General features: G+C 50.3%; 1 protein-coding gene across 6 annotated transcripts in view; it reads right to left on the reverse strand.

Annotated features, from left to right (window-relative positions):
* snx14 (sorting nexin 14) overlaps positions 1-18,932 on the reverse strand; it is a 186,759-nt gene that overhangs the window by 7,272 nt on the left and 160,555 nt on the right. For all 6 annotated transcript variants that reach the window (XM_070889997.1, XM_070889995.1, XM_070889994.1 and 3 more), the window contains 3 exons: positions 11,493-11,588; positions 9,770-9,861; positions 1,014-1,070 (listed from right to left, as the gene is read on the reverse strand). In XM_070889997.1, coding sequence (XP_070746098.1) covers positions 1,014-1,070; positions 9,770-9,861; positions 11,493-11,588 — 245 coding nt within the window. The remainder of the gene's footprint in view (positions 1-1,013; positions 1,071-9,769; positions 9,862-11,492; positions 11,589-18,932) is intronic.

Here is an 18,932-nt window from a genome sequence, read left to right on the forward strand (position 1 = left end):
CCACTTTAGCCAACTCTGCCCTCATATCTTCATAGTCTCCTTTATTTAGGCGTAGTACGCTGGTTAGAGATCCAACTTTCTCAGCCACTTATCAGCCTGAGCCTGAATGTTGTCCAGGTCTTGCTGGATGCAGGTGTGAATGTTTAAATGTATAGAGACATTGAAGTTGAGAACGTGGGAATTGTATAGGGACAGTATAAGCTAACAAAGAATTCATGGAGGAATAGCCATGACATCTCGGACTCGAGACTGCGAAATGTTACAACACTAACACATATTGAAACAAAACCCACAGCTTGCAGAAAAACCTCAGGGTCTTATTAAATCATGTTATTAACCTGAAACATTAACAGAAGGTCTTTGTTTAAAATCAGACCATACTTAGGTCGGCTTATGAGTGGACAAAGGGAAAGAGGGACCAAAAGAGATAGGTTGAACTAGGATGTCACTCTAGCCCTATCTTGTTATCTTTTGCCGAGAATGTATAACTGTTGTCGCTTTACGATGTAACTTCACTTATCCGTAGGGAGTGTGTACGCTCTATCGAGAGAGTATATCTTCTGTCTGATAGGTCTTACCGGCCGGTAAAATAAAGACTGCTTTGTTCAAAGCACAAGAGGTATTCGACTCAGTAATTTTACTGAACCAGATTGAGGTAAAAGAATCCAGGAATCAACACGGGCACGGACTGCTTCATTATCTGAGGAGTTGTGGATGGCACTGAACACTGCAATCATCAGCGAACATCCTCACTTCTGACCTTATGATGGAGGGAAATCATTGATGAAGCAGCTGAAGATGGTTGGACCTAGGACATTGCCCTGAGGAACTCCTGCAGCGATGTCCTGGGGCTGTGATGATTGACCTCCAACCACCAAAACCATCTTCCATTGTGCTAGGTCTGACTTCAACCAACGGAGAGTTTCCCCCCTGATTCCCATTGACATCAGTTTCAAAGTCTGTTCAAATGATGTTACTCCAACAAAATGAGGTGTGCCCACCCCTGCTCTTACCTTACTGAGTTCAGGGAACAGTTCCTGTAGTACTATGTCCAGCAGTACATATGTCAGCTGAAATAAAAGTAAAAGTAGTAAGTGCTCTGTCCATATCGAATCGCAACGATTGATTAATTTAGTAACACACAAAGATTTGTTTAAACTATCACTGTGCTTTGCTGGGAACCAGTTGCAACATTCAGCGAGTGTCACCTATCTGTAGCTTCAGGCTATTTATGCTTGTCCCACGTGTGTTCTCCCAGCAATGGCTCTGCTCAGTGCAGAGAAAGTGAACTCATGGAATCATAGAAATTTGCAGCACGGAAGGAGACCATTTCGGCCCATCGTGTCCGCGCCGGCCAACAAAGAGCTATCCAGCCTAATCCCACTTTCCAGCTCTTGGTCCGTAGCCCTGTAGGTTACGGCACTTCAAGTGCACATCCAAGTACTTTTTAAATGTGGTGAGGGTTTCTGCCTCTACCACCCTTTCAGGCAGTGAGTTCCAGACCCCCACCACCCTCTGGGTGAAGACATTTCCCCTCAAATCCCCTCTAAACTTCCTACCAATTACTTTAAATCTATGCCCCCTGGTTTTTGACCCCTCTGCTAAGGGAACTAGGTCTTTCCTATCCACTCTATCCAGGCCCCTCATAATTTTATACATCTCAATAAAGTCTCCACTCAGCCTCCTCTGTTCCAAAGAAAACAACCCCAGCCTATCCAATCTTTCCTCATAGCTAAAATTCTCCAGTCCAGGCAACATCCTCGTAAATCTCCTCTGTACTCTCTCTAGTGCAATCACATCTTTCCTGTAATGTGGTAACCAGACCTGCACACAGTACTCCAGCTCTGACCTAACTGGTGTAGGCCTAACAGTATCGTGCCCATTTCTAACAGTGGTTCAATGCATCTCCATACACCATCTCCAGGGATTTATCAGTCACTTGGACTTTCACTTCAGAAGTGCGCTCAGCCTGCAATGAACATCATGTAGGGTGAATTTCTCAACTTACTTAGTGAGGTCATGAATCAGCCTCACTCTGAACCTTCACATCTGCAGCCCTGTGCAGTGAAATTCATCTCACCCAGAAAGGGAGTGCCTTTTTCTCTGTAGTTAACCACCCCCTCATTCTCTAAAATTGCACGTTTGAAAGCTACCTGCTTCCATAATTTTGTTAATTAAAAAGGATTTTCCCAATTTTACTTCAAATAGGAACTTTTCCTAGAGCATGGCAAACATATATGAAGAAGTGAGCTTCGACATGTATGCTGACGACACCCAGCTCTGCCTCTCCACCACCTATCTCAACCCTCCCATGCCGCGTGGTGTCAGTCTGCTTGTGCGCCATCCAGTCTTGGATAAACCTCAATCTTCTCCAGTTAAACATTGGGAAGATCAACGTATTTTCTTTGGCTCCAGCCAAGACTTCACATCCTTGCCACAGATTCCAACGCTCACCCTGGCCACTGTCTCAGGCTGACCTTTGACTGTTGCAGCCTTGGTGACCTATTTAACCCCGAGCTAAGCTGGCAATCCCGTATCTTCTCCATGACAAAGAGAGGTGACAAAACCTCAATCTGCTTTTGGACCAACAAGCCAACCAACAATATGAGAGACAGTTCTCTCTTCCCATGTTAGAAAGAGAATACATGATAGACAGCAGGGAGATAGGATAAAGAGCTTCACAGCAAGACTGATTTGAAATGACCAAACATTAGAGTGGAGATATCGTTCGCCATTTGTATCACACATGGTTTAGATACGTGAAAACTCGAGAACTTACAAAAGTAGACAGTTTGAAAAGGAGGCCTGGGTTTATCAAACACCAGCCAATACCTGTTTAATCTACATTCTTGGTCCAAGGGTCACTATAACACTCTTCTAAATAAAAAATTATTTTCTGCCCCACCCACCAAAGGCAAAAAATCCAGTAAATATTATACAAGGTCAACCTGCAGAAGTGGTATGAGGCCAATCTATACTGGTCCATGCCAATACAGTTCACCATTATTGGTGCAGACAAGAATCCTTCGGGGAGCAATATGTAACTGCATTTATAAATGATAAAGTAATTGTTGGAAATGATTTCCATAATGCATCTGAATGTGGCCGCCCACATTCTACCCTACATAAACTCGAGGTGATCCAAAACTCGCCTGCCTGTGTCCTAACTCGCATCAAGTCCCGCTCCCCCATCACCCCTGTGCTCACTCACCTACATTGCCTCCCGATTAAGCAACGCCTTGATTTCAGAATCCTTATCCTCGTTTTCAAATCCCTCCATGGCCTCGCTCCTCCCTATCTCTGTAATCTCCTCCCCCGCCCCCCCTCCCCCCCGAGATATCTACGCTCCTCTAATTCTGCCCTCTTGAGCATCCCTGATTATAATCGCTCAACCATTTGTGGCCATGCCTTCTGTTGCCTAGGCCCCAATCTCGAACTCCCTGCCAAAACTTCTCCGCCTCTCTTTCCTCTTTCAAGATGCTCCTTAAAACCTACCTCTTTGACCAAGCTTTTGGTCACCTGCCCTAATTTCTATTTAAGTGGCTTGGTTTAAAAAAACTTGTCTCATAACACTCCTGCGAAGTGCCTTAGGACATTTCATTTCATTAAAGGCACCATATAAATATAAGTTGTTAATGCTGATAAACATCATTGCCCATGTCGATACTTGTGGCCATGTACATTAACATTTCTTTTACAGTAATGAAAACTTTGCAATAAGCTTCTAGGCTCCTGGAGTACGGTGAAAGTCTAATAAAATAGCACTGCAGTGTGGAGCTGACATTTTGACAAAGTAACAAGCAGTTAGTCCCCACTTTGTACCAATGTAGTTGGGTTACAATGGAGTAAAGCTCTAGGATTCACTGTGGGGGTAGCACTTGAACCCAACAAGTGAGCAACACTACAAAGCTCACATATGTAAACCAACTTGTTCAGAAACATGGTTAAAAAATTATTAAAAGCTAATTGATCACGGTGGCACTGCAGACAGGAAGTCGAGAACAAGTGTAGCATTCAGGTGAAACGAGGGAATAACTAAATCAAAGAAAGACTTGTATTTATATAGCGCCTTTCATGACCACTGGACATCTCAAAGCGCTTTACAGCCAATGAAGTACTTTTGGAGTGTAGTCACTGTTGTAATGCGGCAGCCAATTTGCGCAGAGCAAGCTCCCACAAACAGCAATGTGACAATGACCAGATAATCTGTTTTTTTGTTATGTTGGAAAGCTGAAAAGTACAGTTGGTTGCAACATAGGAGTTCCTCTGCAGTATAGGCCGAGGAGCAGGGAGATACAAGGCGGAGGTGCCAGTGTCAACAAATGGTGAAAAGGATGACACAGTCACATGACCAATTTCTATTAGAAATGTAGACATAGGAATTTGAGAAAAAGTTGACACAAAGGTATGACAAAAACATGACAACAGGAAGTACGGTTTTGTAGACAGAACATGTTCACAGGTGCAAGATTTTTAATATAAATGTATTGTGAAGTTCTTTGGACTCATTTACTGGGGAATATTTTATACCCATCAGGTATTTTAGTACTTCACAAAAAAAAAAGTCACTTTTATTCGGAAGCACGTGTCCACCACATATATGAGCAACATCAGAGAGAAAAAAGTGTTTTATTGCTCGTCACAGAGCTACTGAAATTGTTTAGGCTCGGATAAGACTGACGGACGGATGTGCATTGATGCAGCGTTTTTATCAAAAATCTCTGCACACAATGATGTTTGTAATGCAGTTATTGCTGTGTAGTCAAATGCTCCAGGGATCCCCAATAGCAGCAAAATAAATGACCGGGTAATCTGATTTGGTGATGTTGGAATTTTGATCAGGACATCAGAAAAATTCCCTGCACCTCTTCAAATAGAATGATAGAAAAATTATGACACATAAGAGGCGGCCATTCAGTCCATCGTGTCCGTACTGCCATGGGATACGTAACATGCATTGGAAAAGGCAGGAAGATCTCGGTTTTATTACCTCACTGCAGGACAACGCAACTCTTCCTCAAACATTTTTTTTTAAATGTTGCATTCCTGAAAATTCCCTTCGTGGGAATGAAGAATGAAACTCAGAGTCAGCCTTGGTCCACAGTTCAGCATAAAGTTTCCCTCACCTCACCCGTGAACTGCAATCTACAGGCTCGATCTAATCACAACTATGCAATGTCATGCACTGCATAAGACCATAATAGGAGCAGGAGTAGGCCATTCGGCCTCTCGAGCCTGCTCCGCCATTCAATAAGATCATGGCTGATCTGATCACGGACTCAGCTCCACTTCCCTGCCTGCTCCCCAGAAACCTTCACCCTCTTATCATTCAAAAATCTGTCCATCTCCACCTTGAATATATTCAATGACCCAGCCTCCACAGCTCTCTGGGGCAGAGAATTCCACTGATTTACAACACTCAGAAGAAATTCCTCCTCACCTCAGTTTTAAATGGGCGACCCCTTATTCTGAAACTATGCCCCCTAGTTCTAGATTCCCTCACGAAGGGAAACATCCTCTTAGCATCTACCCTGTCAAGCCCCTTCAGAATCTTATACGTTTCAATAAGATCACCTCTCAGTCTTCTAAACTCCAATGTGTATGGGCCCAACCTGCTCAACCTTTCTTCATAAGACAACCCCTTCATCTCAGGAATCAACCTCGTGAACCTTCTCTGAACTGCCTCCAATGGTAGTGAAAGTCGTGTCGTCTCACTGCAACATTTGGCAAGTAAGGTGTGTACGTCATGCAAATGCATCTTTAATGAAAGCAGTGCCTGTTTAGCAGGGTGGTAGAACAGCATGATGGAGTGCCAAGATGTAGCGCTACGTGAAGTGGTAGAGCACAGGTTCGCCTGTCTGAGTTCTTGATTTCAGCTATTGGAGGGAACTGGACAAGTTGGGGGCAGATTGGACGGGAAATCATCACCAGAACATCTTTACACATCGCCTAACTGCTGGATAAAAGGCACATGATTCAGGGAGAGCCAAAAAGGACCAAAGCTCGAGGATATAGGGAGAGAACTCATCTAACGGATGGTGTCTTTTTAGATCTGTAATATTATTAAGTTTTGGCATATTCTCTGGCTTTTTGTAAGTTAATTGCCATCGGGCAAATATCTGAAGAAACTGGATTTCTGGGGGAACTGGAAGTGAAACGAAAACCACCCGATTCAGCTCCAGCTTATGGAGTGATCCCCATCGTCTGTATGGATCTAAAGTGATCGCAAAGTTTCTGTTTAAAGAATGGACTCAGTCGAATATTTTGTGGATTTTATGGGGTGACCCTGCGCAGATGTGAAAAAGCTGGTTTTGTTAAAACTCCAGAGACCACATGGCAGTTAGCTGTGACAAAAGAACTGTCAGTCATCCTTAACGGGTTTGCCCACCAGTCACAGCTAAAGGAAGGGGGCCACGAATATTAACAAAAGAGCTGTCGGCCAGAAAGGGGGGGGGCCATTGACAAAGCCACTCTAATATGCAAAAAGCACTTCTCACACCTCCATCCCAGAAGGAAGAGCAGCCAAGGAGGAGCCGGGTGTTTCCCAACACAAAGACTCAAAGAGATGCCCAGATTAAGGGCCATCAGCCCAATGCATATGGGTTGGAAAGCCCATCACTGACTAAGTACCCGTTGCTTAGAAACAAAGGGGTTTTAAAGATTGGTGGGAAAGATAGGGGTAGCAAGGCTCCCATAAAGACAGGGTCTTTCCACTTTTAGCTTGGAAAGTGAAGCTTGTAGCTTGGAGCTCACAGCTGAAGAGAGCTCTCTCCCGCTCGCTCTCGCTCCACCAAGATCGATGTACCAGAGGACAAGGCCACAGAAGAAGCCACCGAGACTGAAAACCAAAAGGCAGTGACTTCCCACAGCTGAGCAAGGAAACCGGCTACGTGTGGTGGTGAGCATGGTCGTGAGTGTCCCAAGCCAGTAACCAGATATCCCAGGCAAGCTGGGTAAGGGCTCAGGGTTTACTCAGAAGTGAAGCTTTTCAGGGCTATTCTGGGGAGGGTAATTCATTGGTAGGGGTAGAGTTAGAATCCGCCAGGGAATTACTGCATGTTACTAGGTCTCATTTCTGTACTTACGTTTGTTGTTTGTAACCTGGATTTTATTCTCCACAGAGACAGTAATTTCATTTAGTAGTGCATGTTTTAGCCAGTGTATGTTAGACCAAATAAATATAAGTACGATTTTTCACCGAAGCATTCCTGTCTGTGACTCATTTCATTTACATTCTGAATAATAATTCCCTGGTCTAGAACTTTCGTAAGGCGGGGTGATTCGAACCGTCTAACAATTGGGCTAGGATTAAAACCACTGACAGATCCTTAGTAAAACAGGTTTGGACACTATCTCTCCACCCCTCCACGGTCTCTAAATTGTCAGACTGCTTGTCAGACATCCAGTCCTGAATGAGCAGAAATTTTCTCCGATTTGGGAGAATTTCTAAATATTGGGAAGGCCAAAGCCATTGTTTTCGCCACAAACTGCGTACCGTAGCCACTGACTCCATCCCTCTCCCCAAATCCTGTCTGAGGCTGAACCACACTGTTCGCAACCCAGGTGGCATATTTGACTCTGAAATTACCTTCCAGCCACATATCCACGGCGTAACTAAAACCGCTAATTTCGGCCTCTAACAGTGCCCGCCTCTGCCCCTACCTCAGATCATCTGCAGCTAAACCCTTATCCTGAGAGCCTTTGTTACCTCTAGACTTGACGACTCCAATGCACTCCTGGCTGGCCTCCCACATTCTACCCTATGTAAACTTGAGTTCATCTGAAACTCGGCAGCCCGTGTCCTAACTCGCACCAAGTCCCGCTCACCCATCACCTCCTGTGCTCGCCGACCTACATTGGCTCCTGGTTAAGCAACGCCTCAATTTCAAAGTCCTCATCCTGATTTACAAATCCCTCCATGGCCTCACCCCTCCCTACCTCTGTAATCTCTTTCAGCCTCACAACCACCGCACCCCCCCCCCCCCACCCCCCGAGATGTCTGTGCTTCTCTAATTCTGCCCTCTTGAGCATCCCTGATTATAATCGCTCAACCATTGGTGGCCGCGCCTTCTGTTGCCTAGGCCCTAAGCTCTGGAACTCCCTGCCTAAACCTCTCCACCTCTCTTTCCTCCTTTAAGACGCTCCTTAAAACCTACCTCTTTGACCGAGCTTTCGATCATCTGCCCTAATTTCTTATGTGGCTCGGTGTCAAATTTATTTGCTTTGTCTTGTAACACTGCTGTGAAGCGCCTTGGGATTTTTTACGACATTAAAGGTGCTATATGTTGTTGTTTTAACTCAAGATTCTACTGAAGGCTGGTCCACAGTACAAAACTGCCCGGTATCAGTACAAACCAGCCTTAAATTGCCAGGCTTGCTCAGAAGAGACCCAAGGATAAATGATTAGGAAATGGATACACTGATTCAGCTGGGTGCGAGTATAAACATTACCCGCCCTCCTGGAGGGCTCAGAGACATGCACCATGTACAATGGACACCTCAAGTCGCTGGAGAAATACCACCAACGATGTCTCCGCAAGATCTACAAATCCCCTGGGAGGACAGATGCACCAACGTTAGCGTCCTCGACCAGGCCAGCATCGAAGCACTGACCACACTCGATCAGCAGGCTACATTGATCGTATGCCAGACACAAGACTCCCAAAGCAAGCGCTCTACTCGGAACTCCTTCACGGCAATCGAGCCAAAGGTGGGTAGAAGAAACGTTTCAAGGACACCCTTGAAGCCTCCCTGATGAAGTGCAACATCCCCACTGACACCTGGGAGTCCCTGGCCAAAGACCGCCCTAAGTGGAGGAAGTACATCCGGGAGGGCACTGAGCACCTCGAGTCTCATCACCGAGAGCATGCAGAATTCAAGCGCAGGCAGCGGAAAGAGCGTGCGGCAAACCTGTCCCACCCACCCTTACCCTCAACGACTATCTGTCCCACCTTTAACAGGGACTGTGGTTCTCATATTGGACTGTTCAGCCACCTAAGAACTCATTTTTAGAGTGGAAGCAAGTCTTCCTCGATTCAGAGATGTCAAAGCAGAGTGGAGGGAACCTTACTCTGCCATTGACCATGCTACACTCGGTAAGGGAGATAGTTTGATGCCGGCATTAGGTATCCAAAATGCAGAATTAGCGTCGATAATCTCTCACCAATCAGCACAAAACATACATAGTGAATAAATATTCCACGCGTTTAGCCTGAGTGCTCTCCTTAGTGTCAGCTGTGGCTCAGTGGGTAGCACACTCGCCTCTGAGTCAGAAGGTTGTGGGTTCAAGTCCCACCCCAGGAACTTGAGCACATAAATCTAGGCTGACACTCCAGTGCTGAGGGAGTGCTGCACTGTCGGAGGTGCCGTCTTTCGGATAGGACGTTAAAACTGAGGCCCCGTCTGCCCCCTCAGGTGGACGTAAAAGATCCCATGGCACTACTTCAAAGAAGAGCAGGGAAGTTATCCCCGGAGCCCTGGGCCAATATTTATCCCTCAGTCAACATCACCAAAACAGATTATCTGGTCATTATCACATTGCTGTTTCTGGGAGCTTGCTTGTGCACAAAATGGCTGCTGCATTTCCCACATTACAACAGTGACTATACTTAAAAAAAAACCCTTAATTGGCTGTAAAGCACTTTGAGACATCGGGTGATTGTGATAGGTGCTATATAAAAGGAAGTCTTTCATGTTGTTTGACAGGCAGAATCAGCCGTTCAATGCGTGAAGTAACTTGAGACAACACCCTGAACCCGTGTATACAGACCTGTTTGTTCAACACAGGCTGTTGCAGCCCTTCGAATAGCAGTCTAATCCCCTCGTACTTCGCCTCTTCCCCAATGCACTTCACAAAAAAATCTGCCAAGTAAAGAAACAGGTCATTACTACTTTGGACACCGGATTAAATAACTAGCAATATTAAGATACATTCAACATATTTATTACCACCAGAATATATATTCCGCATGGAATATAATCGAATATCAGGTCCGATATAAATATCAGCAATCAGTAGTTGATGTGGTTTTCTGAAATGAGATGAATTAAATAATCCCCATATCTGATCTTGAGCTATTTGGGTGCACGCCAGTATATCGTGCTGTGGAATGGGTTTGTTCATGCTCAGCGTTCTCCACACGCTGAGTAGGTATTTCTCAGCTGTGCCAAAGGGAGGCACATAGCAGGAGTCAGGCCATGTCTGGAGAGGGAGGCTCATTCTCAGCCACTGCAGGACTTGCCCAGCAGTCAGACATGGGCCGGGTCTCGGGAGCCCTGCAAACCCCAGATTCAGGCGATGCATGGGAAAGACTGGGCTATTATTTTACGGAACAGTATGTTCAGAATTGAAATACATGCTACACCTGATAAATCAGTCATTTGTGTGTTATTTGGAAACATACAAAATTCCTAAAGGGCTTGGCAGGGTAGATGCAGGGAGGATGTTTCCCCTGGCTGTGGAGTGTAGAACCAAGGGTCACAGTCTCAGAATAAGGGGTTGGCCATTTAGGACTGAGATGAGGAGAAACCTCTTCACTCAGAGGGTGGTGAATCTTTGGAATTCTCTACCCCAGAGGGCTGTGGAGGCTCAGTCTGAGTATATTCAAGACAGAGATCGATAAGATTTTTGAATATTAAGGGAATCGAGGGATATGGGGATCGAGCAGGAAAGTGGAGTTGAGGTAGAAGATCAGCCGTGATCTCATTGCATGGCGGAGCAGACTCGAGGGGCCGAATGGCCTACTCCTGCTCCTTGTTCTTATGTTCTTATTTATAAGAAAGTAGCGCTGACTGTTCCAGCTCCAGGTCTTGCTCGCAATGTTCCAATCAAGAGGTAGTTATTTGAATAATGCAGATTTTTCCTGCCTCCTTTTGCCAGGCGACGGCTTTGGGTCCCTGAAAGCAGAACTCCTGCTACACTTCGCAATGTGGGTGTTGGACAAATACTCAGAACTGTTTTCACTCATTCAATCCTTCATTTTCTCGAATCTTCTCCGACCCTAGCAACATCCCGCAGCACGGCCCTCTGTCCTTCTCAGCAAAACAACGCCTGGCATTTTTCCATTGTTGGTTTCCTGGTACAGGGCTCCTTCACGGCAAACGAGCCCAAGGTGGGCAGAGGAAACGTTACAAGAACACCCTCAAAGCCGCTCTGATAAAGTGCAACATCCCCACCGACACCTGGGAGTCCCTGGCCAAAGACCGCCCTAAGTGGAGGAAGTGCATCCGGGAGGGCGCTGAGCACCTCGAGTCTCGTCGCCGAGAGCATGCAGAAATCAAGCGCAGACAGCGGAAAGAGCGTGCGGCAAACTAGACTCCCCGCCCACCCTTTCCTTCAACCACTGTCTGTTCCACCTGTGACAGGGACTGTGGTTCCCGTATTGGACTGTTCAGCCATCTCAGGACTCATATTTAGAGTGGAAGCAAGTCTTCCTCGATTCTGAGGGACTGCCTATGATGATGATGATGACAGGACTGCTCTAACCTCTTACCTGGAATGTAGTTCATCATTTCATCGAAAGTTTGCTTTGCTCTCCTTTGTTTCCCTTCAGTGGAGCGAGGATCGGTATTCTCACAGAAGACTGCATCTGTAACAAGATCACATTTCAAGGATGGGCCTTACTTCCGTAAGCAATGCAGTGCCAGCAAAAGGCAATCGTTATTAATACAAATGTTTCAAAGCCCGTATGACTCAGGGACTGATTAATAGTCGGGTGCCATGAGGAACTGTAGCTTCATGTGGCCATCGGGTCCATTGCCAGCTCATTCTGACACTGGATGGGTAACATGATCCTTGCCAAGTTCATATGCCAAGGTTGCAGATGAGCGTGACGCAGTTCAAATCTGAGAGGGGTGTCGTCCGTGTTAATCACTTACTGTCCAGCATCTCTCAGACTCTCTGCAACTACCTCCATCCCTACAACCCAACGGGATCTCTGCGCTCTTCCAATTCTGGCCTCTTCTTGTTTCCTTCGCTCCACCATTGCCGGCCGTGCCTTCAGCTGCCTAGGCTCTAAATTTCTAGAATTCCCTCCCAAAACCTCGCCGCCTCTCTTTCCTCCTTTAAATCACTCCTTAAAATCTACCTCTTTGACCAAGCTTTTGGCCACCTGTCCTAATATCTCTGTGCCTTGGTGTCAAATTTTGTTTGATCACGCTCCTGTGTAGCATCTTGGGATGTTTTACTTCGTTAAAGGTGCTGTTCTGATGAATACATTTCAGACCGAGACAGACACGGGGTTATGGGGAGCGGGCAGGGAAGTGGACATGAGTCGTAGACTCGACTCGGAACTCCTTCACAGCAAACGAGCCAAAGGAAAGACTGAACAGTCTGATACGAGAACCACAGTCCCGGTCACAGGTGGGACAGATAGTCGTCGAGGGAAGGGGAGGGTGGGACAGGTTTGCCGCACGCTCCTTCCGCTGCCTGCGCTTGATTTCTGCATGCTCTCGGCGATGAGACTCGAGGTGCTCAGTGCCTTCCCGGATGCACTTCCTCCATTTAGGGCGGTCTTTGGGCAGGGACTCCCAGGTGTCAGTGGGGATGTTGCACTTTATCAGGGAGGCTTTGAGGGTGTCCTTGTAACGGTTCCTCTGCCCACCTTTGGCTCGTTTGCCGTGAAGGAGTTCCGAGTAGAGTGCCTTTCATGACCTCAGGACATCCCAAAGCGCTTTACAGCCAATGAAATGTGGTCACTGTTGTAATGTGGGAAACGCTCCAGTCAATTTGCGCACAGCAAGATCCCACAAACAACAATGAGAAAATGACCAGATAAAATGTTTTTTTTGGTGATGTTGGTGGAGGGATAAATATTGGGCAGGACACCAGCGAGAACTCCCCTGCTGTTCTTTGAATAGTGCATCCACCTGAGAGGGCATATGGGGTCTCAGTTCATCCGAAAGACGGCAAATGCAACAGTGCAGCACTCCCTCACAGGATAGCTGGTAACTGATTGGTTGGTAAAGGTCACAACGTTTGTGTTTTCTCTTCAAGTTAGGGACCGGGGTTAAATAGCTGGTTAGTAATAAAGCAGAAGCTTCGAGATTAGTAACTGTTCATGCTATATTAAATTAGCAACTGTAATACTATATTATATTAATAAATTGAATTAGATGCATCACAGTCTTACATTTCTGCAAAGTTAATTAATAGTCGAATAAATAAAGGCATGGCAGCTCGGTCCCATGGAATGCACATCCTGTGCCATGTGGAAAATCCAGGACACTTCCCGTGTCCTGGACAATCACATGTGCAGGAAGTGTCGTCAGCTGGAGGAGCTCGATCTCCGGGTTTCGGAGTTTGAGCAGCTGCTGACGTCACTGCAGTGCGTCCGCGAGGCTGAGAGCCTTCGTGGATAGCGCGTTTCAAGAAGCGGTCACCCCACAGATAAGGAGTGCCAGGAGAACATTTTGAGGGGGGAGGGTGAACAGCCAGAGGTCGTGTTCCATATCGGTACCAACAACATAGGTACAAAGAGGGATGAAGTCCTGCAGGCAGATTTTAGGGAGCTAGGAAAAAGATTAAAAAGCAGGACCTCAAAAGGTCGTAATCTCCGGATTACTCCCGGTGCCACGTGCTAGTGAGTATAGAAATAGGAGGATAGAGAGATGGTGCAGGAGGGAGGGCTTCAGATTCCAGGGGCACTGGGACCTGTACAGGCCGGACGGGTTTCAACTCAACAGGGCCAGAACCCATACCCTCATGGGGAGGTTTGCTGGCGCTGTTGGGGAGGGTTTAAACTAATTTGGCAGGGGGGTGGGCACCAGGATGTAACATTAGAAAGGGGAAATAAAGCGCTCAAGGATTGGAAGAGGCAGAGAGCACTAAAGTTAAGAAATAGTAAGGTGCAGGGGCAGCGTCAAGAATCCTGAATGTTCCAGAATCTGGACTCCAGACCGATCAGTGGCAGGGTCAACCGAAATCCAGAAAATGTTCCGGAATGTAGACCTGACGGCCCTGCCGACCTCGGGCCTTGCCCCACTGCCGCTGCCCTTACCTGTGGGCCTCCTCGGCGGGGTCTCACCCAAACACCTCCTCGGCGGGGTCTCACCCAAACACCTCCTCGGCAGGGTCTCACCCAAACACCTCCTCGGCGGGGTCTCACCCAAACACCTCCTCGGCGGGGTCTCACCCAAACACCTCCTCGACGGGGTCTCACCCAAACACCTCCTCGGCAGGGTCTCACCCAAACACCTCCTCGGCGGGGTCTCACCCAAACACCTCCTCGATGGGGTCTCACCCAAACACCTCCTCGGCGGGGTCTCACCCAAACACCTCCTCGACGGGGTCTCACCCAAACACCTCCTCGGCGGGGTCCCAAACACCTCCTCGACGGGGTCTCACCCAAACACCTCCTCGGCGGGGTCCCAAACACCTCCTCGACGGGGTCTCACCCAAACACCTCCTCGGCGGGGTCTCACCCAAACACCTCCTCGACGGGGTCTCACCCAAACACCTCCTCAACGGGGTCCCAAACACCTCCTCGACGGGGTCTCACCCAAACACCTCCTCGGCGGGGTCTCACCCAAACACCTCCTCGGCGGGGTCTCACCCAAACACCTCCTCGGCGGGGTCTCACCCAAACACCTCCTCGGCGGGGTCTCACCCAAACACCTCCTCGACGGGGTCTCACCCAAACACCTCCTCGGCGGGGTCTCACCCAAACACCTCCTCGACGGGGTCTCACCCAAACACCTCCTCGGCGGGGTCCCAAACACCTCCTCGACGGGGTCTCACCCAAACACCTCCTCGGCGGGGTCTCACCCAAACACCTCCTCGACGGGGTCTCACCCAAACACCTCCTCGGCGGGGTCTCACCCAAACACCTCCTCGGCGGGGTCTCACCCAAATACCTCCTCGGCGGGGTCCCGCCCAAACACCTCCTCGGCGGGGTCCCGCCCAAACACCTCCTCGGCGGGGTCCCAAACACCTCCTCGGCGGGGTTCCAACCACCCAAACACCTCCTCGGCGGGGTCCCGCCCAAACACCTCCTCGGCGGGGTCCCAAACACCTCCTCGGCGGGGTCCCAACCACCCAAATACCTCCTCGGTGAGGTCTCACCCAAACACATCCTCGGCGGGGTCCCGCCTACCCGAACACCTGACGACATCCTCCTCAGCGGGGCAGACGACCTGAACAGCTCTTCGGCAGGAAACCCCCTCTCCCCTTTCTGACGTTCCGAAATCTGGAAATACTCGAACCTGGGCTCGGGTGTTTCCGGGGTCGTGACATCAAAAAACAAATCAAAAGTCCAGAAAAGCCCAGAATCCGAAACAGCCCCGGTCCCGAAGTTTATGCGCTGCACCTGTATTAGGTAGATTCGAATAAGAGAGAATACAGGCTGGTCTAAGATGGGTTTACTGTGTATGTATGTGAACGCACGATGCGTAGTAAACAAGGTAAGTGAGCTGCAGGCACAAATAGCCACATGGGAATATGATGTTGTGGCACTAACTGCGACCTGGCTCAAAAAAGGACAGGATTGGGTATTAAATATTCTTGGTTATAAGATATTCAGGAAAAGATAGGGAAGGCAAGATAGGAGGTGATGTGGCAGTATTGGTTAGGGAGAATATTACAGTGCTGGAGGGGGAGGATGTCCTGGAAGGGTCAAGGACAGAATCAATGGGCTCAAGTTTCGGCCTGAGTTGCTCCTATTCTTTTGGAGCAACTGGTTTAGAATGGAGTATCTTAGAAATTGCAATTCTCGGCATTTAGTTTGTTCCAGTTCTAGTGAGTTAGGACAGTTTTATTTTGGAACAGATTTTTTTTTCGAAAGGGAGCTTGTCCAGCCACTTACGCCTGTTTTACAAGTTTAGGCAGCGAAAACTTACTCCAAACTAACTTAGAATGAAGTGTAGATTTCTGTACGCTCAGAAAAATCTTGCCTACACTTAGAAAATGAGGTGTAGGGAACAAGAGATGGGGGGGGCGGGAAGGGAAGTTTACAAACATGAAACACATCACTTTACAAATAAAGAACCATCATCAATAATAAATGATAAATAAATCAATAAATCAATCAAAAACATTTTTTTTTTAATTTAAATTTTTTTTTTTAAATCAATAAATAAAAAATTATGTTTCTACTCACCGACTGCAGCACCGGGAGCCCTCCAACAGTGTGCTGGAACAGGGCCCCCCAGTGTGTCTCTCTCTGTCTCTGTCTGTCAGTGTCTATGTGTTTCTGACAGCGAGGGGAGGGGGAAGAGAGAGGGGGAGTGGGGGGGAGAAGAGAGAGGGGGAGTGGGGGGGAGAAGAGAGAGGGGGAGTGGGGGGGAGAAGAGAGAGGGGGAGTGGGGGGGAGAAGAGAGAGGGAGAGTGGGGGGGAGAAGAGAGAGGGGGAGTGGGGGGAGAAGAGAGAGGGGGAGTGGGGGGAGAAGAGAGAGGGGGAATGGGGGGGAGAAGAGAGAGGGGGAGTGGGGGGGAGAAGAGAGAGGGGGAGTGGGGGGGGAGGGGGAGTGGGGGGGAGAAGAGAGAGGGGGAGTGGGGGGGGAGGGGGAGTGGGGGGGAGAAGAGAGAGGGGGAGTGGGGGGAGGAGAGAGGGGGAGTGGGGGGGAGAAGAGAGAGGGGGAGTGGGGGGAGAAGAGAGAGGGGGAGTGGGGGGAGAAGAGAGAGGGGGAGAAGAGAGAGGGGGAGTGGGGGGAGAAGACAGAGGGGGAGTGGGGGGAGGAGAGAGGGGGAGTGGGGGAGAAGAGAGAGGGGGAATGGGGGGAGAAGAGAGAGGGGGAGTGGGGGGAGAAGAGAGATGGGGAGTGGGGGGAGAAGAGAGAGGGGGAGTGGGGGGAGAAGAGAGAGGGGGAGTGGGGGGAGAAGAGAGAGGGGGAGTGGGGGGAGAAGAGAGAGGGGGAGTGGGGGGAGAAGAGAGGGGGGAGTGGGGGGAGAAGAGAGGGGGGGAGTGGGGGGAGGAGAAGAGAGAGGGGGGGGAGAAGAGAGGGGGAGGGGAGAAGAGAGAGGGGGGGAGAAGAGAGAGGGGGGGGGAGAAGAGAGAGGGGGGGAGAAGAGAGAGGGGGGGAGAAGAGAGAGGGGGGGAGAAGAGAGAGGGGGGGGAGAAGAGAGAGGGGGGGGGAGAGAGGGGGGGGGGGAGAAGAGAGAGGGGGGGAGAAGAGAGAGGGGGGGAGAAGAGAGAGGGGGGGAGAAGAGAGAGGGGGGGGAGAAGAGAGAGGGGGGGGAGAAGAGAGAGGGGGGGGAGAAGAGAGAGGGGGGGGAGAAGAGAGAGGGGGGGGGAGAAGAGAGAGGGGGGGAGAAGAGAGAGGGGGGGGAGAAGAGAGGGGGGGGGGGAGAAGAGAGAGGGGGGAGAAGAGGAGAAGAGAGAGGGGGGGGGAGAAGAGAGGGGGGGGGGAGAAGAGAGAGGGGGGGGAGAGAGAGAGGGGGGGGAGAAGAGAGAGGGGGGGAGAAGAGAGAGGGGGGGGGAGAAGAGAGAGGGGGGGAGAAGAGAGAGGGGGGAGGGGAGGGGGGAGAAGAGAGAGGGGGGGAGGGGGGGAGAAGAGAGAGGGGGGGGAGAAGAGAGAGGGGGGGGAGAAGAGAGAGGGGGGGAGAAGAGAGAGGGGGGGGAGAAGAGAGAGGGGGGGGAGAAGGAGAGAGGGGGGGGAGAAGAGAGAGGGGGGGGGAGAAGAGAGAGGGGGGGAGAAGAGAGAGGGGGGGAGAAGAGAGAGGGGGGGGAGAAGAGAGAGGGGGGGAGAAGAGAGAGGGGGGGAGAAGAGAGAGGGGGGGGAGAAGAGGGGGGGGGGAGAAGAGAGAGGGGGGGAGAAGAGAGAGGGGGGGGAGAAGAGAGAGGGGGGGAGAAGAGAGAGGGGGGGAGAAGAGAGAGGGGGGGAGAAGAGAGAGGGGGGGGAGAAGAGAGAGGGGGGGGGAGAAGAGAGAGGGGGGGAGAGAAGAGAGAGGGGGGGAGAGAAGAGAGAGGGGGGTGGAGAAGAGAGGGGGGTGGTGGAGAAGAGAGGGGGGGGTGGAGAAGAGAGGGGGGGTAGAAGAGAGGGGGGGTAGAAGAGAGGGGGGGTAGAAGAGAGAGGGGGGTAGAAGAGAGGGGGGGGGAGAAGAGAGGGGGGGGAGAAGAGAGGGGGGGGAGAAGAGAGGGGGGGGAGAAGAGAGGGGGGGGAGAAGAGAGGGGGGGGAGAAGAGAGGGGGGGGAGAAGAGAGGGGGGGGAGAAGAGAGGGGGGGTGAGAAGAGAGAGGGGGGGGAGAAGAGAGAGCGGGGGGGGAGAAGAGAGAGCGGGGGGGAGAAGAGAGAGCGGGGGGGAGAAGAGAGAGCGGGGGGGAGAAGAGAGAGCGGGGGGGAGAAGAGAGAGCGGGGGAGAAAAGAGAGGGGGGGGAAAGAGAGAGAAGGGGGAGAGCGAGGGGGGAAAGAGAGAGAGGGGGGAAAGAGAGAGAGGGGGGAAGAGAGAGAGGGGGAAGAGAGAGAGGGGGGAAGAGAGAGAGAGAGGGGGGAAAGAGAGAGAGGGGGGAAAGAGAGAGAGAGAGGGGGGAAAGAGAGAGAGAGGGGGGAAAGAAGAGAGAGAGGGGGAGAAGAGAGAGTGGGGGGGGAGAAGAGAGAGTGGGGGGGGAGAAGAGGGAGGGAGGGGAGAGGAGAGGGAGGGAGGGAGTGGGGGGAGAGGAGAGTGAGGGGGGGGAGAGGGAGAGGGGAGGGGGGGGTGAGAGGAGGAGGGGGAGAGGGAAGAGAGGGGGGGAGAGGGAAGAGAGGGCGGGAGAGGGAAGAGAGGGAAGAGAGGGAGAGGGAGAAGGAGAAGGAGGGGGGAGGCTGAACAGGCCTGGCCGACGAGAAACAGCTGGGCCGAAGACCGGGCGGGGCCCGCCCCCAGCAAGATGCCGGGTAGGCAGGCCCCACTGAAGATGTGAAGAGGGAGCGGACCGGACCTGAAGCGGGGGGGGGGGGAACTGGAGCGGAGTGGGAGCTTGGGGGCAGGGGGGGGAAGAGAGCCAGAGAGAGCGTGAGCTG

The sequence above is a fragment of the Pristiophorus japonicus genome, chromosome 9 (genome assembly GCF_044704955.1).
Source record: "Pristiophorus japonicus isolate sPriJap1 chromosome 9, sPriJap1.hap1, whole genome shotgun sequence".
Lineage (NCBI taxonomy): Eukaryota > Metazoa > Chordata > Chondrichthyes > Pristiophoridae > Pristiophorus > Pristiophorus japonicus.